The sequence below is a fragment of the Tachysurus fulvidraco genome, chromosome 9, assembly GCF_022655615.1.
Source record: "Tachysurus fulvidraco isolate hzauxx_2018 chromosome 9, HZAU_PFXX_2.0, whole genome shotgun sequence".
In the NCBI taxonomy this organism is placed as follows: Eukaryota; Metazoa; Chordata; class Actinopteri; order Siluriformes; family Bagridae; genus Tachysurus; species Tachysurus fulvidraco.
The window spans coordinates 10262443-10280269 of NC_062526.1; the positions used below are offsets into that span (position 1 = coordinate 10262443).

The following is a 17827-nucleotide window of genomic DNA, read 5'->3' on the forward strand; positions in this document are numbered from 1 at the left end:
ATTACTCATTGAGTTCATTTATTGATAAAAATATCCCCTCAGCCAGCTGCCCCAGCAGGTTCCGCCATAATAGTTGCCTGGGTTGCATATTTATGGGTTTGGCAGAGCTATCAAAACAGGGGTGACACCCATTTGGGTTAGGGGCGTGTTTGTTTAGGTGATTTCAAATGTCAACATTGGCTTTCAAACATCGTGTACCCCACCTTTAATTATAGGTTTAACTCCAATTCCTTCATACCAAAGCCAACAAAATGTTCAATGATGGAAACCCAAGTGCAAAACCAACTGCCACAGCAGCAGGTCAATCAGCAGACTTATTGGGCATTCCTCCAAAAGCAATATACAGTTTACTTATATAATAACCAATATACACTCAAAATTATTTCAAATAAATCAAGGGTCACCTTTATCTGAAGGATGCCCTCTATCAACAATTTGTTAGCATTATTTTTCCCTTGCAGACAATTAGGCAGGACATATAATATCAAATGTAATAATATATAATACACAAAATAAAATATCACTATATGCAGATGATACTTTTTTATTATTGTTTTTTTTTTCAGATGTCCCTCAACCCCTCATTCTTTCAGGAACTCAAATTTATTTGGCATAGTTAAAAATTCAATTGAATAATTTATAATCAATACAAATTTAGAATATGATTGATATTATGTGTATAGGTAAGTGGCTCCCATTATTTGTCCCTTAATAGATAAAATAATGTAGCATATCAATTGCTCTGTTATCTTCATCTGCTTTTATTTTCGCTCACGCGCACACACACACACATTCACTAAATCACTTGCTCTCACTCCCACACCCACCCACACCCACCCACACACACCCACACACACCCACACACACACAGAGTAGGTCTATAGACATACATGATTTTGGTTTATAATATCAATTGTTGATAATAAAAATGCAGTTCTCTGAATGCTAAAATACATACAGTATTAAGTGCTTAAAAACAAACAGTATTAGGTTAGAAAACAAATAATAGAAAATAGTAAAAACAAAAAAAATGCATTATTATTTGTATAAAAATAATAATAAAAATGCATTATTATCCTATTATTTTGTTTCAAAATAATTTAGTATTGCACTAAAAATGCAGGTTTGGAAATGCAGTCTATTTAGTAGGATAAGACTCTGGATTTGCTGGACTGTGCCAGTATTCTGCTGCGCTTGGATACTCCTGTGTTGGATACCCTGGTGTATGGTGTTGAAAAGCATGTGAAGAATCCATAGTGGTGTATGGTGGAGGAGGTAATAGAGATGGGTTGAATCCTGACGCTGACGCATTTGAGTCTGGAAAGATGTCCGTATAGGAAGGTGGTGGTTCATCTGGATTGGCTGGCTGAGGGTATACAATTGGGTATACATTTGGAGCTGGACCAAAGGCACCAGCAGGAACAAGGGGAAAGGGAACAAGTGCCGGTTGTAATGTAGAACCCATCTGTAATGATTGGCGTCTGTTCTGACTGGTATTGGATGCTTCATGACTTTGCTGCGGAATGCAGTACTGGCCTGTTTGTACAATGACCAGTGGAAATATGATCTCTGGGTCTCTAGCGTAGGGGACATCCAAATACACCTTAAAATATGAAAGAAATGCAGCAAAAATGGATAATATAAGAAAGCACATATTTGAAAATATTAGTACCATTAAGAAAATAGTACAACATCATTACCTTGAGCATGTATTCCACTTTAATAATCTTACAGTTTGTGATGGTTAGATCCAAGTTTAAAGGGATCTTCAGTCTACTGGTGAATGTTTTCTTGGATCTGGATGGAATGGGATCTTCCACAGCTTTGAAAATAGCTTTTAACGAACAGTTTTGTTTAGATTGAGCGATGAAAGTCTGCCTTTGTTCAAGTTTGAATTTGAGCTTGAGAGCACGAGAAGAAGAGTTTTCAATATGGGTTTCAACCTTGATTCTTTCACCTGGAAAAAAAATTAAGAAATACTAGATAACAAAATAGAATATAGTGGGCGTTAAAAGCTTAAATTATCTCTGGCCTGTTACTTATGACATACATTGTGTAATGTAAAATTACCTGGCATGTAGCCCTTTTTGTCAGTAGTTGCTCTGATTGAGACACTTCCAGATGTGAAAACTTTCATCTTTTTTTCTACTGACCCAGAAAGTGGCCTCTATAAAAGAAAAATTGTATTTAAAGGCAGTACACAGAACACTTTTATCTGTTTATGATAGCCTGTTATTTGTATTTCAAATAATTCATTCATGTTAAGTAACTGCTTTATTCTGGTCAGGGTTAAGATGAACATGATGAGTATTTACAGGTAATATTTTACAGGTAATACTGGGATTTTACTGTAAAATTTAGTCTCCAGGAAAAAATGCAGAAGGACTGAACCAAGGATCCTGAAGCCATGAGCCAAATAAGCTAAACACTGTACTGCACTTCCCTGCTTTGGTTCATTTATTTTCTACCGCTTATCCGAACTACCTCCCCATTTTCTACCTCCAGAGATGCCAATCAACCTACCATGCATGTCTTTGGACCGGGGGGAGGAAACCGGAGTACCCGGAGGAAACCCCCGAGGCACGGGGAGAACGTGCAAACTACACACACACACACAAGGCGGAGGCGGGAATAGAACCCCCAACCCTGGAGGTGTGAGGTGAATGTGCTAACCACTAAGCCACCGTGCCCCCCCTGCTTTGGTTCAATATAATGTAATTTAACATTATAAGCACATACCATTAAATGAGAACTATTTTCAGAAACGTCTGACACAAAGATGAATTCTTTCTTTACAGTTTGAGGGATCTTCCATGATCTACTCAATTTGGCCTGAAGGACATATGCAATTGATCCGTGGCATCCTTTAAAAGATGATGGGCTGTTCCTAAAAAATAATAATAATAAAAAAAAAGATTTAAAAAAGTAATTACCATCTGCATGTTTTACATTTTCTATAGGAAGTGGCATATGGGACCATACTTTGAGAAACATGGCTTGCTGTTCTGATTGGCTGAATGGATGACTGCATAAATGAGTGTACAGATGTTCCTATTAAAGTGTCAGATCAGTGAATATCCACTGACATTAAGACATAGACCTAGAACATCTTTTTTCTATTAACATGAGTATGTAGAGTCAAACAACAAACTATATTTATATTATCAACATACTATCTCCAGAAGAATATACCTGTGAGGAAGCTGAAATGAAAATGGAAAGGTATGGTATCCTGGCATAACCAAATTGTTGTCTGTAAATTCAAACCAAAATAAAATGAAGTTACCGAAGGCATCACATAAACTAAAATAAAATTTATTTATTAAATAAGGATTTTATACTTAAATATATAATCATACAATAAAGCTACTGCATTAATCTGTGCAAAAAAACAAACAAACAAATAAAAGAATATGCTCACATTTCTCCCCATTTGATGTTACAAGTATGGCTCCATTTTCTTCTGTAAAGACAAAGACAAAATTGAGCAATTTTTATATCACCTGATTTATTCTTATTTAATGTTTCTCAGATCGACTATAATGATAGCACTAATAAAACAACACACACCACACAATTCCAAAGATAACTGAAGTTCAAAGGCTGCATTTTCTGAGCTGTTTACAGGAAGGGATTCTTTCTTTAAACACTTTCACATCTTTATGAAAGCATAACAATAATCAGACATCTAATATTTAATAATGATAGTCATAATTAATTCTTGTATTTCATAAATCCTATCCAATACATTTTTGTTAAAACTTTAAATGTTCTTAATTATATTTAATCATTTGTGTTTTTCTTATTAGATTAGATATTTTTAGATTCTTATTAGATTAGATTCTCATTGGATTATGTGGACTGTAATGTTTATTTCATACAATAAATTTCTATTGTCTGTTTAATATATACTGTATATAATTTATTGGCTTTTGCAATACTTATATTGTACAGAATACACAAATTTCTAAATGTTGGCGAAATTTTAAAATTTGGTCCAATCTGGGAAATAACCAGGCTTTTCCCTAATAAAACTCTTGTTCAAATGAAAAGCTTGTTTGTAAAAAAAAACAACAGTATCTTATTTGCATTAACTGACTCACAAATTTATCATCACTTTTTTTTTCTCAAGCACACTGATACAAGCAAACAGGATCCAACAGCAGGTTATATTTGTATAGAAAAAGTGTGCAACGCCTTTAGGCAATGATCTGATAACAGGTAAAAGCATTTTGTGCATACATAAGTTGATCACATGTTTTAATATCACTGTTTCCTCTAATTGAACCATGTAGAAAAGAAAACTTTATTAAAGCAGAACTTTCTCATGTTAGGAACATGTATTACTAATTATGACACAAAATTGCTTGGCATGGAGAAAATTTTATGGCTAAAAAACTGTTGGTGCAATTTCAACAGGTGGTATGAAAGGCATTAAACATACTAGAAAAACCTTTGATCAAAATAAAATTATAACCTGAATCATGATTTATTAATTAAATACACTTTACGTCAGATGACCCCATGACATTAACATGAATAAATACTACTTTCTAAGTAAAAGGGACATATTTATGGCTAAAAAACAGAAGAAATAAAAATAACATCTCCTGACAGTGTCAGGTCCCTTCTATCCGAATCTATTTTAGACAGTTGTAACTAGAGGAAAATAAAGTGTTTCAACCTGAAACCTTTTCAACCTGTATTATATCATTGCCAAGCGAATAAAAACCTTGCACTTATAATTATACACAGATACTGTTAATAGTCCTTACCCATCTTACTCTTGTCCCAAATAAAGATATGTTTGAGTTTGAAGTATCTTTCATGAGCGCTGTAGGTGTCGTCCGAGTTATTGCTGCTGTTTGACTCGGTCCACTGCACATTCGCGTCCCCTTTACACTTTATATAAAGTTTGTCAATCCGTACCTCTTTGTTTACTTCCAAAAGAAGTCTCCCATGAATCGTGTCACCACTCTTGAACGTATTGCCTTCGTTAATCGGGTCGTACGTTATTGAGAAGGTTTTGATACTTCCAGACATTGTTCTGATCCGTGGCTGCAGTCGGTCAGAGCTGAAAACACATGAGCATGACCAACACTGGACTGGTGACAACACGTAGTTGAACAGGAATTTCCCGTCAGAGGTGTGGACTTTCCAGGCTGTGGGGTTAGTATTAGCAGTGACGTAATTTCCTCGTTAACTTTTAATAGTACAGTATTAGTGATAGTGTATGTAATTAATTAATTACATACTAATCATATGAATAATGAAACATTTTCCACCAGTGCTCAATTACAAGAGTCAATTAGACTCAAGAGATAAATTATTAAATTATAAAAAGATTTAATATTTACATTAGTAATGATATACACCTGCCCAACCTTATGTATGTATGTATGTATGTATGTATGTGTGTGCATGTATATATGTATGTACGTATGTGTGTGTGTATGCATGTATGTACGTGTGTGTGTACGTATGTATATCATTCCTCATTCTCTCTCTCTCTCTCTCTCTCTCTCTCTCTCTCTCTCTCTCTCTCTATATATATATATATATATATATATATATATATATATAGATATATATATATATATATATATATATATATATATGTGTGTGTGTGTGTGTGTGTGTGTGTGTATGTATGTATGTATGTATGCTATGATTTTGAATGTTATATAATTTGTTCTGCCCATCTCTACTAACTGTCATTAAATGCTATTCTATTAATAAAGTTTAACTCACAAAGTGGTTTGTAAATGCGCTTATGTTTCCAGACAATAATTGTATTTTAAGCAACAGAGACTCCAGGAAGTGCTTATTTAATAACATCCGGGTAACGTTCATGGTCACAGAAATTCCAACATGGCGTTTCACATGTCCAGATTCGGGACTTGGGGCCGAATACAGAGGTAGCGTTTGTTTGTCATTTGTGACATTCATAGTTTATTCGCATTACTGTCAGAAGAGTAAGTTTATTGTGATCTTGCCGTCTTGTTAATTTGTGCACTTCAGCTGAATTTCCGTGGCTAGTTTACCTTTGAAGTTTGAATTTCCGTGGCTAGCTTACATTTCTCATATTTAATATTGTTAACCTACTTAGTGATGCGTTTAGTTATTCCAGTCATAAAACAAGGAATGTTAAGATCGATAGTAATAGGAGTCAATAGTTAAACGCAGTTTATATTGGGGTGATTATGGTTAGGTCAATGTTCACAGGGTCACAACCCTTGTTAATTGCTCCATGACTACCAGTTCCACACATGAAGGTGTGATGATTAGTTACATCAGAAGAGCTGGGAAAAAGCACCAAAATATGCAGGACAGGAGATCTCCAGGACCTGTGATGTAATTGATTTAGCATTATAATAATACTACTAATAATATACTTTTATATTAATATTCAGCCAACATTTTACTGTTTACGGCATCTAGGTTTGTCGCTGTTGATGATATTACTGCTGTTTGAGCTCAAACCTGGTAAAAAAAACCCAATCTCTTTGAAGCTTAGTGAACATTTACTGTTTATCACCAACATTAACACACAGCTTTAATATATACGAAATGTCTTACTGTTTGTGGTGGAAGAAATGAAACTCTACATAAAGATGTTCTCAATTTGTAATAATGGCAGACGCACTTGCAAAAGATTAACCTTACAATCACTTGTGTCTGCATTTACTCTTGTAATTAACTGAAGGAGAACCTGATCCTATTTTATAAAGTAGAGTTGTATTTAAAAATGTGTTGGGTCAAATAAGCTGTGCACTGGTTACGTCGTATCACTACTGTAAACTATTATTTAATGTCTGTTAATGATGGGCTGTCTTCATATTCATATTCTTCCTTCTTCTCTCGGCTTTTCCCTTCAGGGGTCGCCACAGCGAATTACTACTTTAAAAATCATGTCTGAGCAACACAATTGCAATAATCTTGATTTGCTAACTTCTAATTTGCTTTTCTGTTTCAGTTTTGGCATTGCTGCATGTAGACAGTACAGCAGTGCAAGGGGCTATCCTAATATTTCTCTATCTTCACCTTTACCTGGCATACCCAAGCCTGTGTTTGCTTCAGTTGATGGTCATGAACAAAATGAAACCAAAATAACCACTTTAGAGAATGGCCTTAAAGTTGCATCACAAAATAAGTTTGGCCAGTTTTGCACAGTTGGAGGTAAGTCTGTGGCGAATTTCTACAGTATACAATTGTGGGATTATTTTCTTTGTTCTATATGTGTTTAATATGGTATATTGTGATGATTATGATGGTTCCCACAGAAAGCATACAGTCAGGTCCATAAGTATTTGGACGGTGACACAATTTTCATACTTTTGTCTCTGTAAACCACCAAAGTATATTTGAAGAGAATCAATCAATATGTGATTGAATTGTAGACTTTCAGTTCGGTTCACAAAAATACCGCATTAACTGTATAGGAATTGCAGCCATTTTTTACACAGTTGCTCTATTTTCACTGGTTCAAAATTATAAATATAATAATAAATATAAGGTTTTTAACTTCTTATTAGCAGTTGAGCCCATGGACATCACCAAATGCTGAATTTTCAATTCAGTTTATTCAATTGATTTTGTATAGCGCTTTTAACAATTTTCCATCTTCTCAAAGCAGCTTTACAGAAGTACAGAAACAGAAGAGAGAGAAAAAGAAATAAGACATTTTCTCTCTTTAGCTGCTTTGGATCTTTCTGCTGAACTGAATGTTTTGTCGTTTGTTTTTCATCCAATTGACAGCCTCCTTAACTTTTAGAAAACTTTTGTCTTTCATTTGAAATAACAAGGAAACAGACCAAACATGCCATTAAACTGCTAATTTCTGAGCCTGTGAACATGGAGGGACTGTATAAAAAAGACGGTAACTCCTACACAGTTAGTGCAATATTATCTATTCAGCCCCATTCTTCATCTATTGATGTCTTTATTCTAAAATATTATTGATGGTGAAAATTTTATTCAGTTTGAAAGTCTGCCTGTTGCTGTATCAAAGAACAGGATAAGAACAAGTTTGCATGTTATTTATATAGTATGGTTAGGAAGGGTTTGGAAAGGTTATTATCTGATGTCTTCTTCTTTTTTTTTTTTTTTCCAGTTTTGGTAAATTCAGGTTCCCGACATGAAGCCAGATACCATAGTGGGATTTCACACTTTCTGGAAAAGCTTGCATTTTCTGTATGTTTCTTAAGCATTTATATACTGTGCTGCCTTTTATTATTATTATTATTATTATTTTTAAATACAGTATGATATGTAAACACCAGTGTTGATGTTTTGTCTTCTTATTTTGTTTAGTCTACATCACAATATGGAAGTAAAGATGAAATTCTTCTGTCTTTGGAAAAACATGGTGGAATCTGTGACTGCCAAACATCCAGGTTTTGTTATTTTTATCATTTAGTTCTTACTTTTTTAGTCCACTTCTAGTTCTGTATGTGATGGAATGACTGCTGTTAATTTTATTTTTAACTCTTAAAAAAAAAAGTTATTCTTAATAGGTTTTATTGTCATTTTAGGGATACAACAATGTATGCGGTCTCTGCTGAAGTAAAGGGTCTGGAGACTGTGGTTAACCTGTTGGCCGACGCTGTTCTGCAGCCGCGTTTATTAGGCAAGATTATGCCAAACTTGTTAGGATAAGTCTATAGCTGCGATGTGTCCTTGAGCAGTATTTAATCATTATGCTTTCCACAGATGAAGAGCTGGAGATGACCCGAATGACCGTAAAGTTTGAGTTGGAAGATTTAAATATGAGGCCTGATCCCGAGCCTCTGTTAACTGAAATGATTCATGCTGTGAGTGAAACCTGCTTTTTTTTATTGTATTTATTTTTTTTGTCCTGTTTTGTGACCCCGATTAGGCTTACTACATGATTAATTTAATCCTCTTTAGTCTTAATTTATTCTAAGACCGAGCTTCCTCTCTATCCCAATACCCAAACGCCGACCCAAATACCCACCCTCTTCACAGTAGTTTAATTCTCTTTGTTTGCAGGCAGCATTTCGAGGCAACACCGTAGGCCTGCCCCGTTTCTGCCCAGAGGAAAATGTGTGCAAGATTGACAGGAAGTTGCTGCACATGTACATGCGTAGCTACTACAGCCCAGAGCGCATGGTGCTGGCAGGGGTGGGGGTCGAGCATGAGCAGCTGGTAGAATGTGCTCGGAAGTACCTGCTGGATGTGAAGCCAGTTTGGGGCACAAACACACCAGCGAATGTGGATCGGTCTGTGGCCCAGTACACAGGAGGCATTGTAAAGGTGAGATTAGTGTCAATGACAATGCTCCAAAAATGGTAACTATAACAACTGACCAAAAAAAAACAAGCCATTGGATTCTGTTCTAACATAAGCAACAGCATAACAAAATTCTACTTGAATCTATTCTGACATAATTAACATGTCTAAAGAAGAAGAATATTCTATTCTGTTTGTATTACTAAATCTACATTTCCACCTGTATATACAGATGGAGAAGGACATGTCTGATGTGAGCCTTGGACCCACACCCATCCCAGAACTCACACACATTATGATTGGCTTAGAGAGCTGCTCCTTCTTGGTGAGTTTGCAGCACCTTCAGCAAGGAGGTTTTTTTATTCCAGTATCCTTCTGACAAATTTTAAACCACTGACAGGAGGAAGACTTCATCCCCTTTGCTGTCCTCAACATGATGATGGGAGGAGGAGGCTCCTTCTCAGCAGGCGGCCCAGGAAAAGGCATGTTTACCCGCCTCTACCTGAACGTTCTCAACAGGTACAGCAATGTTTCGCAATAGCTGTGATACATTAGAGAGAACTGCACCACAGAAATAGTAACATTGCTCAAAGGGAGGCTTGTTATACATCCAGAATAACACTAGATGATAGATTTCCAAAGAATTTGCACCACCATGTCTGGCATGGGGGCTCATCAGTCCTTTTCTTGCATAAGACTTTTAAAACCTTTTATTATGTCCTGATTGTGTGTTATGTATTTTGTATTTATTAGCTTGGGTCAACAACCATGAATATCTTTTAGAAATAAAAGCTCTTTTTCCTATGGTAGTAGATCAGCATATTTTGAGTAAATACGATCAAAAGCCATAACGGTTTCTAAAGACTGAACGGGTTAAAAAAAAAAATTCTGTAATTAATCACTGCAGGTTTAATACTTATACATTTAAAGTGCAACCATTCTATTAGTCTTCTCTTCCTCTTTTTTATTTATGGAAGACTGTTCCTTAACAATGCATATAAAAAATATAGTCGGTGTCTGATGGATTATTTTGTTGTGCAGACATCATTGGATGTACAACGCTACCTCCTATCACCACAGCTATGAAGACAGTGGCTTGCTCTGCATTCATGCTAGTGCAGATCCAAGACAGGTACAAAAGAAAAATGGAGAAAAAAAACAACAAAGGAAAAAAAACCCCACATCTAATAATGTTAATTTTTGTCATGAATATATATACTTTTTTCTTTCAGGTACGGGAAATGGTGGAGATAATCACTAGGGAATTCATACAGATGGGTTCTACAGCAGGAGAGGTACAGTTATGTCAACAGATGATTTCAAGTTGAGATCTGAACATATTTTTAAAACCAAAATAATTGCCTTGCTTGTAGATGGAGCTGGAAAGAGCAAAGACTCAGCTGAAATCTATGCTGATGATGAATTTGGAGTCTAGGCCTGTCATCTTTGAGGATGTCGGGCGACAGGTTCTGGCCACAGGCCACAGAAAGCTGCCTCATGAGCTGTGCAATCTTGTCAGTAAGTCCAAACTGCATTTTAGTCCATTTTACTGGCAATTTGCAGCCTTAATTTCCACAGTGCTTTTACAAATGAGGAAGGGTTCTTTCACAATAGAAGGCTTTTTTTTGTCTGCTCTGTTGGTTTCCCTTGTTGCATACACAGACGTAATCTAGATCTGGGCGTCCAGTCTTATTCGAAACAAAAGCCGGTGTCGGTGCGGGTGTTAATTCCAATTAAGCAGGAACCACACTAAGATTGGACACCCAGATTAATATTATATATATTGTTTCTTTTAAAATGGACATTGCATCTTGTCTCCAATTTAAGGTAAAGTTACCGCCAGTGACATCAAGAGAGTCAGTACGAGGATGCTGCGCAGCAAACCAGCTGTGGCTGCTTTGGGAGATCTGACCGACCTGCCTTCATATGAGCACATCCAGGCTGCTTTGTCTAGCAAAGATGGCCGTCTGCCCCGTATGTATCGCCTGTTCCGATAGAACGCCACCACATGTAGCGATTATACAGTTGTGTACAACGGAGACTGACCTACAGTGTAACTTTTCCTGGAGCTCTTTTATCGAGCTGTTCTGGAGAAGTGCTGAGGGTCTGTGGTAGACAAGGCACTTAATGTAAATGAAATTTTATCTTCAAAGGACTTGTTAGCACTTATATTGTGTGTATTCGTGCTCTGTATCATGTTCAGATAAAAAAAGCCAAAAAACTGGCTGTAGGCAGTCCCTGTTACACAGAAATGCAAGTTTTCAAGTCGTCTGCTGGCAAACATTTCCAAATTAGGACTAAGTGTTAACAAAAGTTAATAATTAGAATCCAATCCAAGTGGTTATTTTCAAATGATTTTCTGGAATATTGATTAAATAACTGATGTATAATACTGTAATGTACATTTTCATCAACCAAATATTCAGGTTAAACACTGGCATTATGAGGACCTGGCATAATGTTACTAAATTTATAATAAAAGTATACATTAATGTACTCAAAATATACTTTGTTCTGTGGGAATCGAGAAATCAGAGGTGAGACTGGAACTTGGGTTTTAAAGGCTTTCTGAGCAACATTTTGCTATGATTGAAAGCCCATCTCATAATTTCTTGTGTGATGAATATTCTTTGCCATACATTATGTATCAGTTGTCATACTATGTTTGTGTAAATGACTGCCTCATTTAAACATCTTTCTTTTCACAAATTCTAATAATGCTCTGACTTTGAACTGTGAAATTCCACTTGCTTTCCATGTCTGTGTTTGTTCATAAATGAGGTTTACATTTGAGTATTCTTGTTTTTGTATATGTATTTATTTGGTCTGTTTTAAATGTGGTAAAACTTTATTTCCATAGATGTAAACCAAGAAAGACAAGTAGTTTCATGTTAACTTAACACTGTAAACGTTCAAAACATGCTGTTAAATAGGTTGAAACAGAGTGTTCTAGAAAAGCAACATAAGGAATCATCTCAGGCACTTTCCATCACAAGCATGATGCAAGAGGATTGCAGTTACTTAGTTTTTAGTTCTGTATGCATGGCCATTTGACATCAAGAGGCTGAATGATTTTGTATTAGAAGTTAAGGCAATGGACAGATGTCCAAGAGGAGTCTTTGTTCAGTCTGAGTTGGATTTCCCCCATTACTGCCGTCTCTAACTAAAACATGACACATTTTCATTGTTACAGATACCACTTTGATAATGTAATGTAATTTTGGCTGAATTTGAACTAGATCTATGAAATAAATATTTTTAGAAACTTCGCATAATTAATATTGGTAAGAAATTAGTTGAGCTACTGATTTATCTGCGTATCTACATATTTCATATGATCTTAAATATAAGCTGACACACTAATATCAAAACACATTGCAGTGCACAAGATATAAAGAGGTCATCTTTACATTCCCTATATTTCAGCCCTATATGCTCACCACATCTACAGAATATGTAGTGTTTATGTGGACATTTCCAGCGCTAACCAGAGATGTTGAACGATAAGGCACAGCCTCTATTCGAGCTCCTGTGAATGTTCCTGGATAAAGAGACTTGAACGCTACTTCTCCCATAGTTCTGAGCTTCCCTTTGGTCCTGAAAGTCCAGCTTCCTGAGTTGGTAGGTCAGAATGTGGAAGATACGGTCTGAAGCCAGCTAACCCTGAATCAGGAGATGGAACAGACAGTGCTGTTGCTCTGGTTCTTCATGGCCTCCCTCCTCTTCAGTTCTCTCGTTATCCTTCTCCTGATGCCTTCTAGGTACACAGCTCGGTCAAACAAGCCTGCTCCCAATGGAATGCTAGAAAGCAGGTACTCGAGAATTAGCATGAACGTAATAACCTCCCAACAGTGGTGAATAAATTACAGAAAACATTCACATCATCTTAAATGTATTCTATGAAGCTCTAAATTTTAAAGTAGCGTGTAATTTTTAAAATGCTCACAAAGGCATTGAAAACACTAACCAATCTCCTCCCAAGCCTTATACTGAAAATATATTTGCCCTTTAGGAAAAGTGGCTGAGCTGAGAAGATTGTTTATAAGCTAATTTCTATATCTAAATGTAAGAAATAGTCTGGAATGAATAAAATGGAGAGGTTCATTCCAGCGTAAGACTGGGTAAATTTGTGACTATAGTTTAAATCTATAAGCATTATAAACTGCCCCCTCAACTGCACACAATCCATTGCATAAAATGTTTCCTTACTTGTCTCTACCAGGACGGAGTTTGACCTGGAACATTCCAATGACAGGACGGTGATCTGAGGTCTTGATAGATGAGCAGGATGTATACTTAACCACTTTGATATCATCTACTTGTCTACTCCTAAAAAGGATTCGATCCTGCAACATAAAGATTTTCATAGTTTAGTTAGGGTTTACCAACATTGAAACGATTTAAACTGAATCCACACAAGGAGCTGAATACGTTCTCTCACTGTGTATGATGGTGTTCTCTGCTTGGGTGTTGTGTCATAAACATCACAGCCAATGTCAAACTTGTACGTGGGAGTGAAGTGGATAGTGGCTTCCTGAAATCCTTTAAAGATGGAACCTGTGAGCAGGAATTAATTCAGTCTTACATAAAAAGCAATACTATACTGTATATTCTCAAAGTATTACCCCATAAAGGAAGCTTGTTAAGGACAAAAACTGGTTTTGCAGAAAAATCTACACTCAGTCTACTAGTTCAGACTAACCTTCTTTCATTTCTTTGTACAGCTGATCATGCTGGAGGAGGGTGTCCATGTTTTTCCCACTGAGTTGCTTCAAAATACCCTCCACTCTTCCTCTGTCTTGATTAAGGCGGAAGTTAAAATCCCCAAACCAGAATACTTCATCGAATCTGGTGGTCACGTCCGCTGAGAACAAAGTAATCGAGTCCTTTATGATGATGATGAACGTATGATGCTTAAGTTTGTGGTTGATCAAAAGGAAACTCACAGGAAATAGATCGGTACGGGTTGGTGTCAGGAAGGCACCTGGGAAGAGCTAAAGCTTCTATTATCTTATTGTAGTCCAGTATCCTTTCATAGACTTTGGAATCTCCCGCTAAAATAGAAATTATACCCAAATGTTAAATGGTTGCATATTAATAATAAATTATCTTACCACGCACATAAACATACTGTGAATATACATTTCTATTGAGACAATTACATGTCTAACATACATGTAAAATGAGATGTGATGAAAAGAAAAGATGTCCCAAAGAAAGTGAAGCCAATGCCCACTGCCCCTTTGGTCTTAATCTGTGAGATGATCCGAGTGGTGACGGTAGCATGCTCCACCTCTACAAAAAGAAGCCAACACAATGGGTTTGATCAGATCAGTCTGGAGAAGTACACAATCAACCAAGCACAACATTATTTTATGCTATGTAATCAAATAATGTAGGTAAGTAACAATCCTACAAGATGAAAGGCTCACCAGAACAGAACCATATGAGGTCCCTGCGTATAAAGATGGTGAGATAGAGCACTCCATGTGAAGCTGCGTACAGCATCACATAGTACGGGCCAAGAGTTTCCTGCAGACGGATCTCCCACTCCTTCCTATAGATACACAAAATGTTCAGATTAACAAAAGACAAGACGTGTCTGAGATTAAGCAAGAAAGACAGAAAGACACAGCAAACATCCTACCTATCAGGGCATCCTTCTTGGACCCCGATAATATAGAAGTCTTGTGCAAAATCAGTGTCTGTTGGAAGCAACAGGTCATCTAGGTTGTTTGGAAGCCCCTGCATACAATATTCACCATTAAAATACAATATATCTTGCATGCCAATAATATAGGATCTTTTGTCTCGGAGTACTTCAGTTCTAACTCACTTTCTCTCCCTGCATGTTCCATGTAGCAATGTAAATCCCAATTTGCCTGCTGGGAAAGTACCGGTCCAGCTCTTCAGCCCCAAGTAAGGCTCCATTGCCCAGCACGCTGCCTTCCAAAAAGCTCCTTTAAACAGTATGTGTATGTTAAGAATATATTTAACAAAAAGATTTCACTTCTAGCTTAACAGATTCAAATTTAGTTAAACTCTCAAAACAAGAAAGTCAAGACCTGTCAATAGCCGCTATACTGCAAAATCCCATTCTACATGATGAATGAGTGCTGAGCAAGTGTTTCACTGATCCAGCCCTAATCCCCTTCACCCCAATTCACTTTTCAGTCCTTTGCTTTACATCTCTCTCTCCTATAATGGAACTAAATTTGTTTTAAAAATGAAAGCAATTTGTCACAAAAAGTAATCATTTATAGCAATCACATTTATATCTTCTTTATTCTTTCTTGACTTGCAAAATCTGGTTCATACCTGAAACACTTATAAATACTCCCAAATAGTGTGACACACCAAATGAAGTGATAAACCACATGATTAAGTGCATACTAAAAAGAGAGCCAGACAAAGTACAATAATAAACACAAAAAAAACTAGAACATGCAACAAAAAACAGATAAACTACATAAAAAATATATCATTAAAATATCACCAAGGCATCTTAGCAGACAGCTGTATGAACAGACAATCTAGAAGTGTAAGCAGTTGAAGTATGGTCTTGGCCTACATTTACAACACAAACAAATAAAAGGATTCTACCTGTTTCTCACATCCTTGGGCCGGATTGGGTTAAGCACGCTGAAGGTGGACTTCATGGAATTGACTGAGGTGTTGTCTGACACCATGGCGTCCCAAAGCTGGCTGTCACTGAGGTCCTTTTGCAACTTATCATGCAGGCTCCCATTCCTATAATCCAAGCAATCCCTGTCAATCTGATTAGAGGTCCTTAAGGACATAGAGGTGATATTGTACTCCAGAGGAGGAAAAGCTCCTGTGGGCTGCAGTGGGGAAAGTATAATTTTGGAAGGTTTTGGATGCTGCCCTGATGGATGGTTTTGGCCAGGAGAACATCTGTCCTTCTCAGGGAAGCTGCTACATCGATCCCGGAATGGTGGGGAATGCCAGGCTTCTTGATCAGAATGACTCCCTCCAGAATTCTGGCCATTCTTTAAAACCATATGGCTATTTGGTGCAGGAAAAGTGGAGACTTCCCTAAGGGAGTCAGTCGAAGAGGTCATTTCGGCTGGGTCAGTGAGGCTCTCCTGACTGCTTCTCAGTCGTCTTCCCTTTTTCTTTTCCTCAAATGACATATTCCTACCTCCTTTAGCCACAGCAAGGGGCTTGGGAAGCAAGGGAGGATGAGGCATGTAGGGATGAAGTTTGTCTTGCTGCTGTTGCTCATCTTGAGAGGTTTGGAACACTTCATTAGACAACTTCTGGCCACTGAGCTGTTCTTTATTGGTTAAGCCATTTGACACTTCTATACTGAAGCTAGCTGTATCATTCCTGCAGACTACTCCTTCTGACTGAAATTCAACAGGTTGGAATGGGACAATGAGGTCTTCATTTTTATTCATCCTACTCTTCCACTTGTTTTCAGACACAAACAAGTGTCATTATTCTTAAGGGTTCACATTCTGGAAATACAGTAAACACAAATTACTCGCCCAACTTTTAACTATACAATATAATGTTCAATAGTTTAAATAATGAGTTGAAATTCAGGTATTTGAGGCCATTGCAAACAAAATAATGTGGATAATTAATCATGTTTGCTAGATAGAAAAACATGTATTAGCTTGTAATGCAACTAGTTATATATGAATCTACGATATGTTAGTCTAGATATGTATAGTTTACTCAGCAACACTACTGAATTAGCAAACTAAGGGCAGTAAGGGGGGTTTATTATGAAACAGCTTGCGAGCCATTCATTAAATCTGTATTTTGGTATATTTTCTTATGAAATAAGAACTCCGAGTTAAGAAATCAGAAGTGACAAACTGGAATCAGTTACAAAATAAGAACATCTAATAAAAAACATTTTTGCATACCTTTTTTTTAAATGATATAATTATAACTGTATTGGTGTCTATAAAACAAGTCAAAATATTCTACATCTGCTAATTTACCCTGAGGGATTATAGCCTTTCTCCTAAAAAACAGCCACAAGCACATAATATTATTAACACCTGTAGCTATTTGTTTACACTGTTATCTGCCTTGTTAGCTCATTTTCAATGTATATAAACACACAACTAGCATAACAAGCTAACGCCAGCGATGGGTCTGTACTCTGGCTCTCAATCACAGCAACACAGTGTGAAATAAAACAATTCGCATTAAAAACCTATGTTTAATACGTGTGTACTGGGAAATAAAACCATCGATAACAAAGTGCATCCCTTTACCTCTAGGCAGCTCCTCACATTACAGCAAACTTTTTTTACTTCCTTAGCAACACCCGACAACCGACAACTCACTGAAGCCGCCATTATACAGCTCTCTCACTGATATACGGGTTGCCAGGTCAATTCGATTAAAAAAAAATACGGTGAGGTTTTTAAATTATATACATCCGAATAACAGTAAAGAATAGCAAAAATCGTCCATGCGGTCGTATAAAATCTAATAGAGTACTACAATATGTATTAAAATTCAGGGAAAATGTAATTTGTAAAATGAGCAGAAAATAAATCTGTTTTTACCGGCGTCACAAAACAAATGGCAA

The 17827-nt window shown here is 36.6% G+C and overlaps 3 protein-coding genes across 4 annotated transcripts; 1 reads left to right on the forward strand and 2 right to left on the reverse strand.

The window, feature by feature from the left end:
• Positions 1–528: 528 nt before the first annotated feature.
• On the reverse strand, positions 529–5139 carry LOC113637604 (arrestin domain-containing protein 3-like). Its single transcript, XM_027138332.2, has 7 exons — positions 4776–5139; positions 3422–3463; positions 3193–3253; positions 2740–2887; positions 2071–2167; positions 1701–1957; positions 529–1603 (listed from the first exon to the last, which is right to left on the reverse strand). Exons 1-7 carry the CDS (start codon positions 5041–5043, stop codon positions 1139–1141), a joined length of 1338 nt encoding a protein of 445 aa, XP_026994133.2. The 5' UTR covers positions 5044–5139; the 3' UTR covers positions 529–1138.
• A 644-nt stretch (positions 5140–5783) lies between these two features.
• pmpca (peptidase, mitochondrial processing subunit alpha) lies at positions 5784–12045 on the forward strand. Of its 2 annotated transcripts, XM_027138325.2 has the most exons (13): positions 5784–5918; positions 6977–7179; positions 8114–8193; positions 8314–8396; positions 8535–8629; positions 8713–8813; positions 9013–9276; positions 9485–9577; positions 9653–9771; positions 10294–10384; positions 10485–10547; positions 10626–10770; positions 11080–12045. In XM_027138325.2, the coding sequence occupies exons 1-13, from the start codon at positions 5872–5874 to the stop codon at positions 11247–11249; spliced, it is 1554 nt and encodes a 517-aa protein (XP_026994126.2). In that variant the 5' UTR covers positions 5784–5871; the 3' UTR covers positions 11250–12045. The 2 variants fall into 2 exon arrangements, with proteins under 2 accessions (XP_026994126.2, XP_026994127.2); XM_027138326.2 differs by lacking the exons at positions 5784–5918; positions 6977–7179 and having other exon boundaries at positions 8138–8193; positions 8314–8391; positions 8532–8629.
• Positions 12046–12048: 3 nt separating this feature from the next.
• Positions 12049–17663, reverse strand: inpp5e (inositol polyphosphate-5-phosphatase E). Its single transcript, XM_027138321.2, has 11 exons — positions 17508–17663; positions 15856–16733; positions 15089–15212; positions 14900–14997; positions 14685–14809; positions 14428–14547; positions 14199–14306; positions 13955–14116; positions 13694–13809; positions 13462–13598; positions 12049–13053 (listed from the first exon to the last, which is right to left on the reverse strand). Exons 2-11 carry the CDS (start codon positions 16671–16673, stop codon positions 12921–12923), a joined length of 1941 nt encoding a protein of 646 aa, XP_026994122.2. The 5' UTR covers positions 16674–16733; positions 17508–17663; the 3' UTR covers positions 12049–12920.
• Positions 17664–17827: the final 164 nt, after the last annotated feature.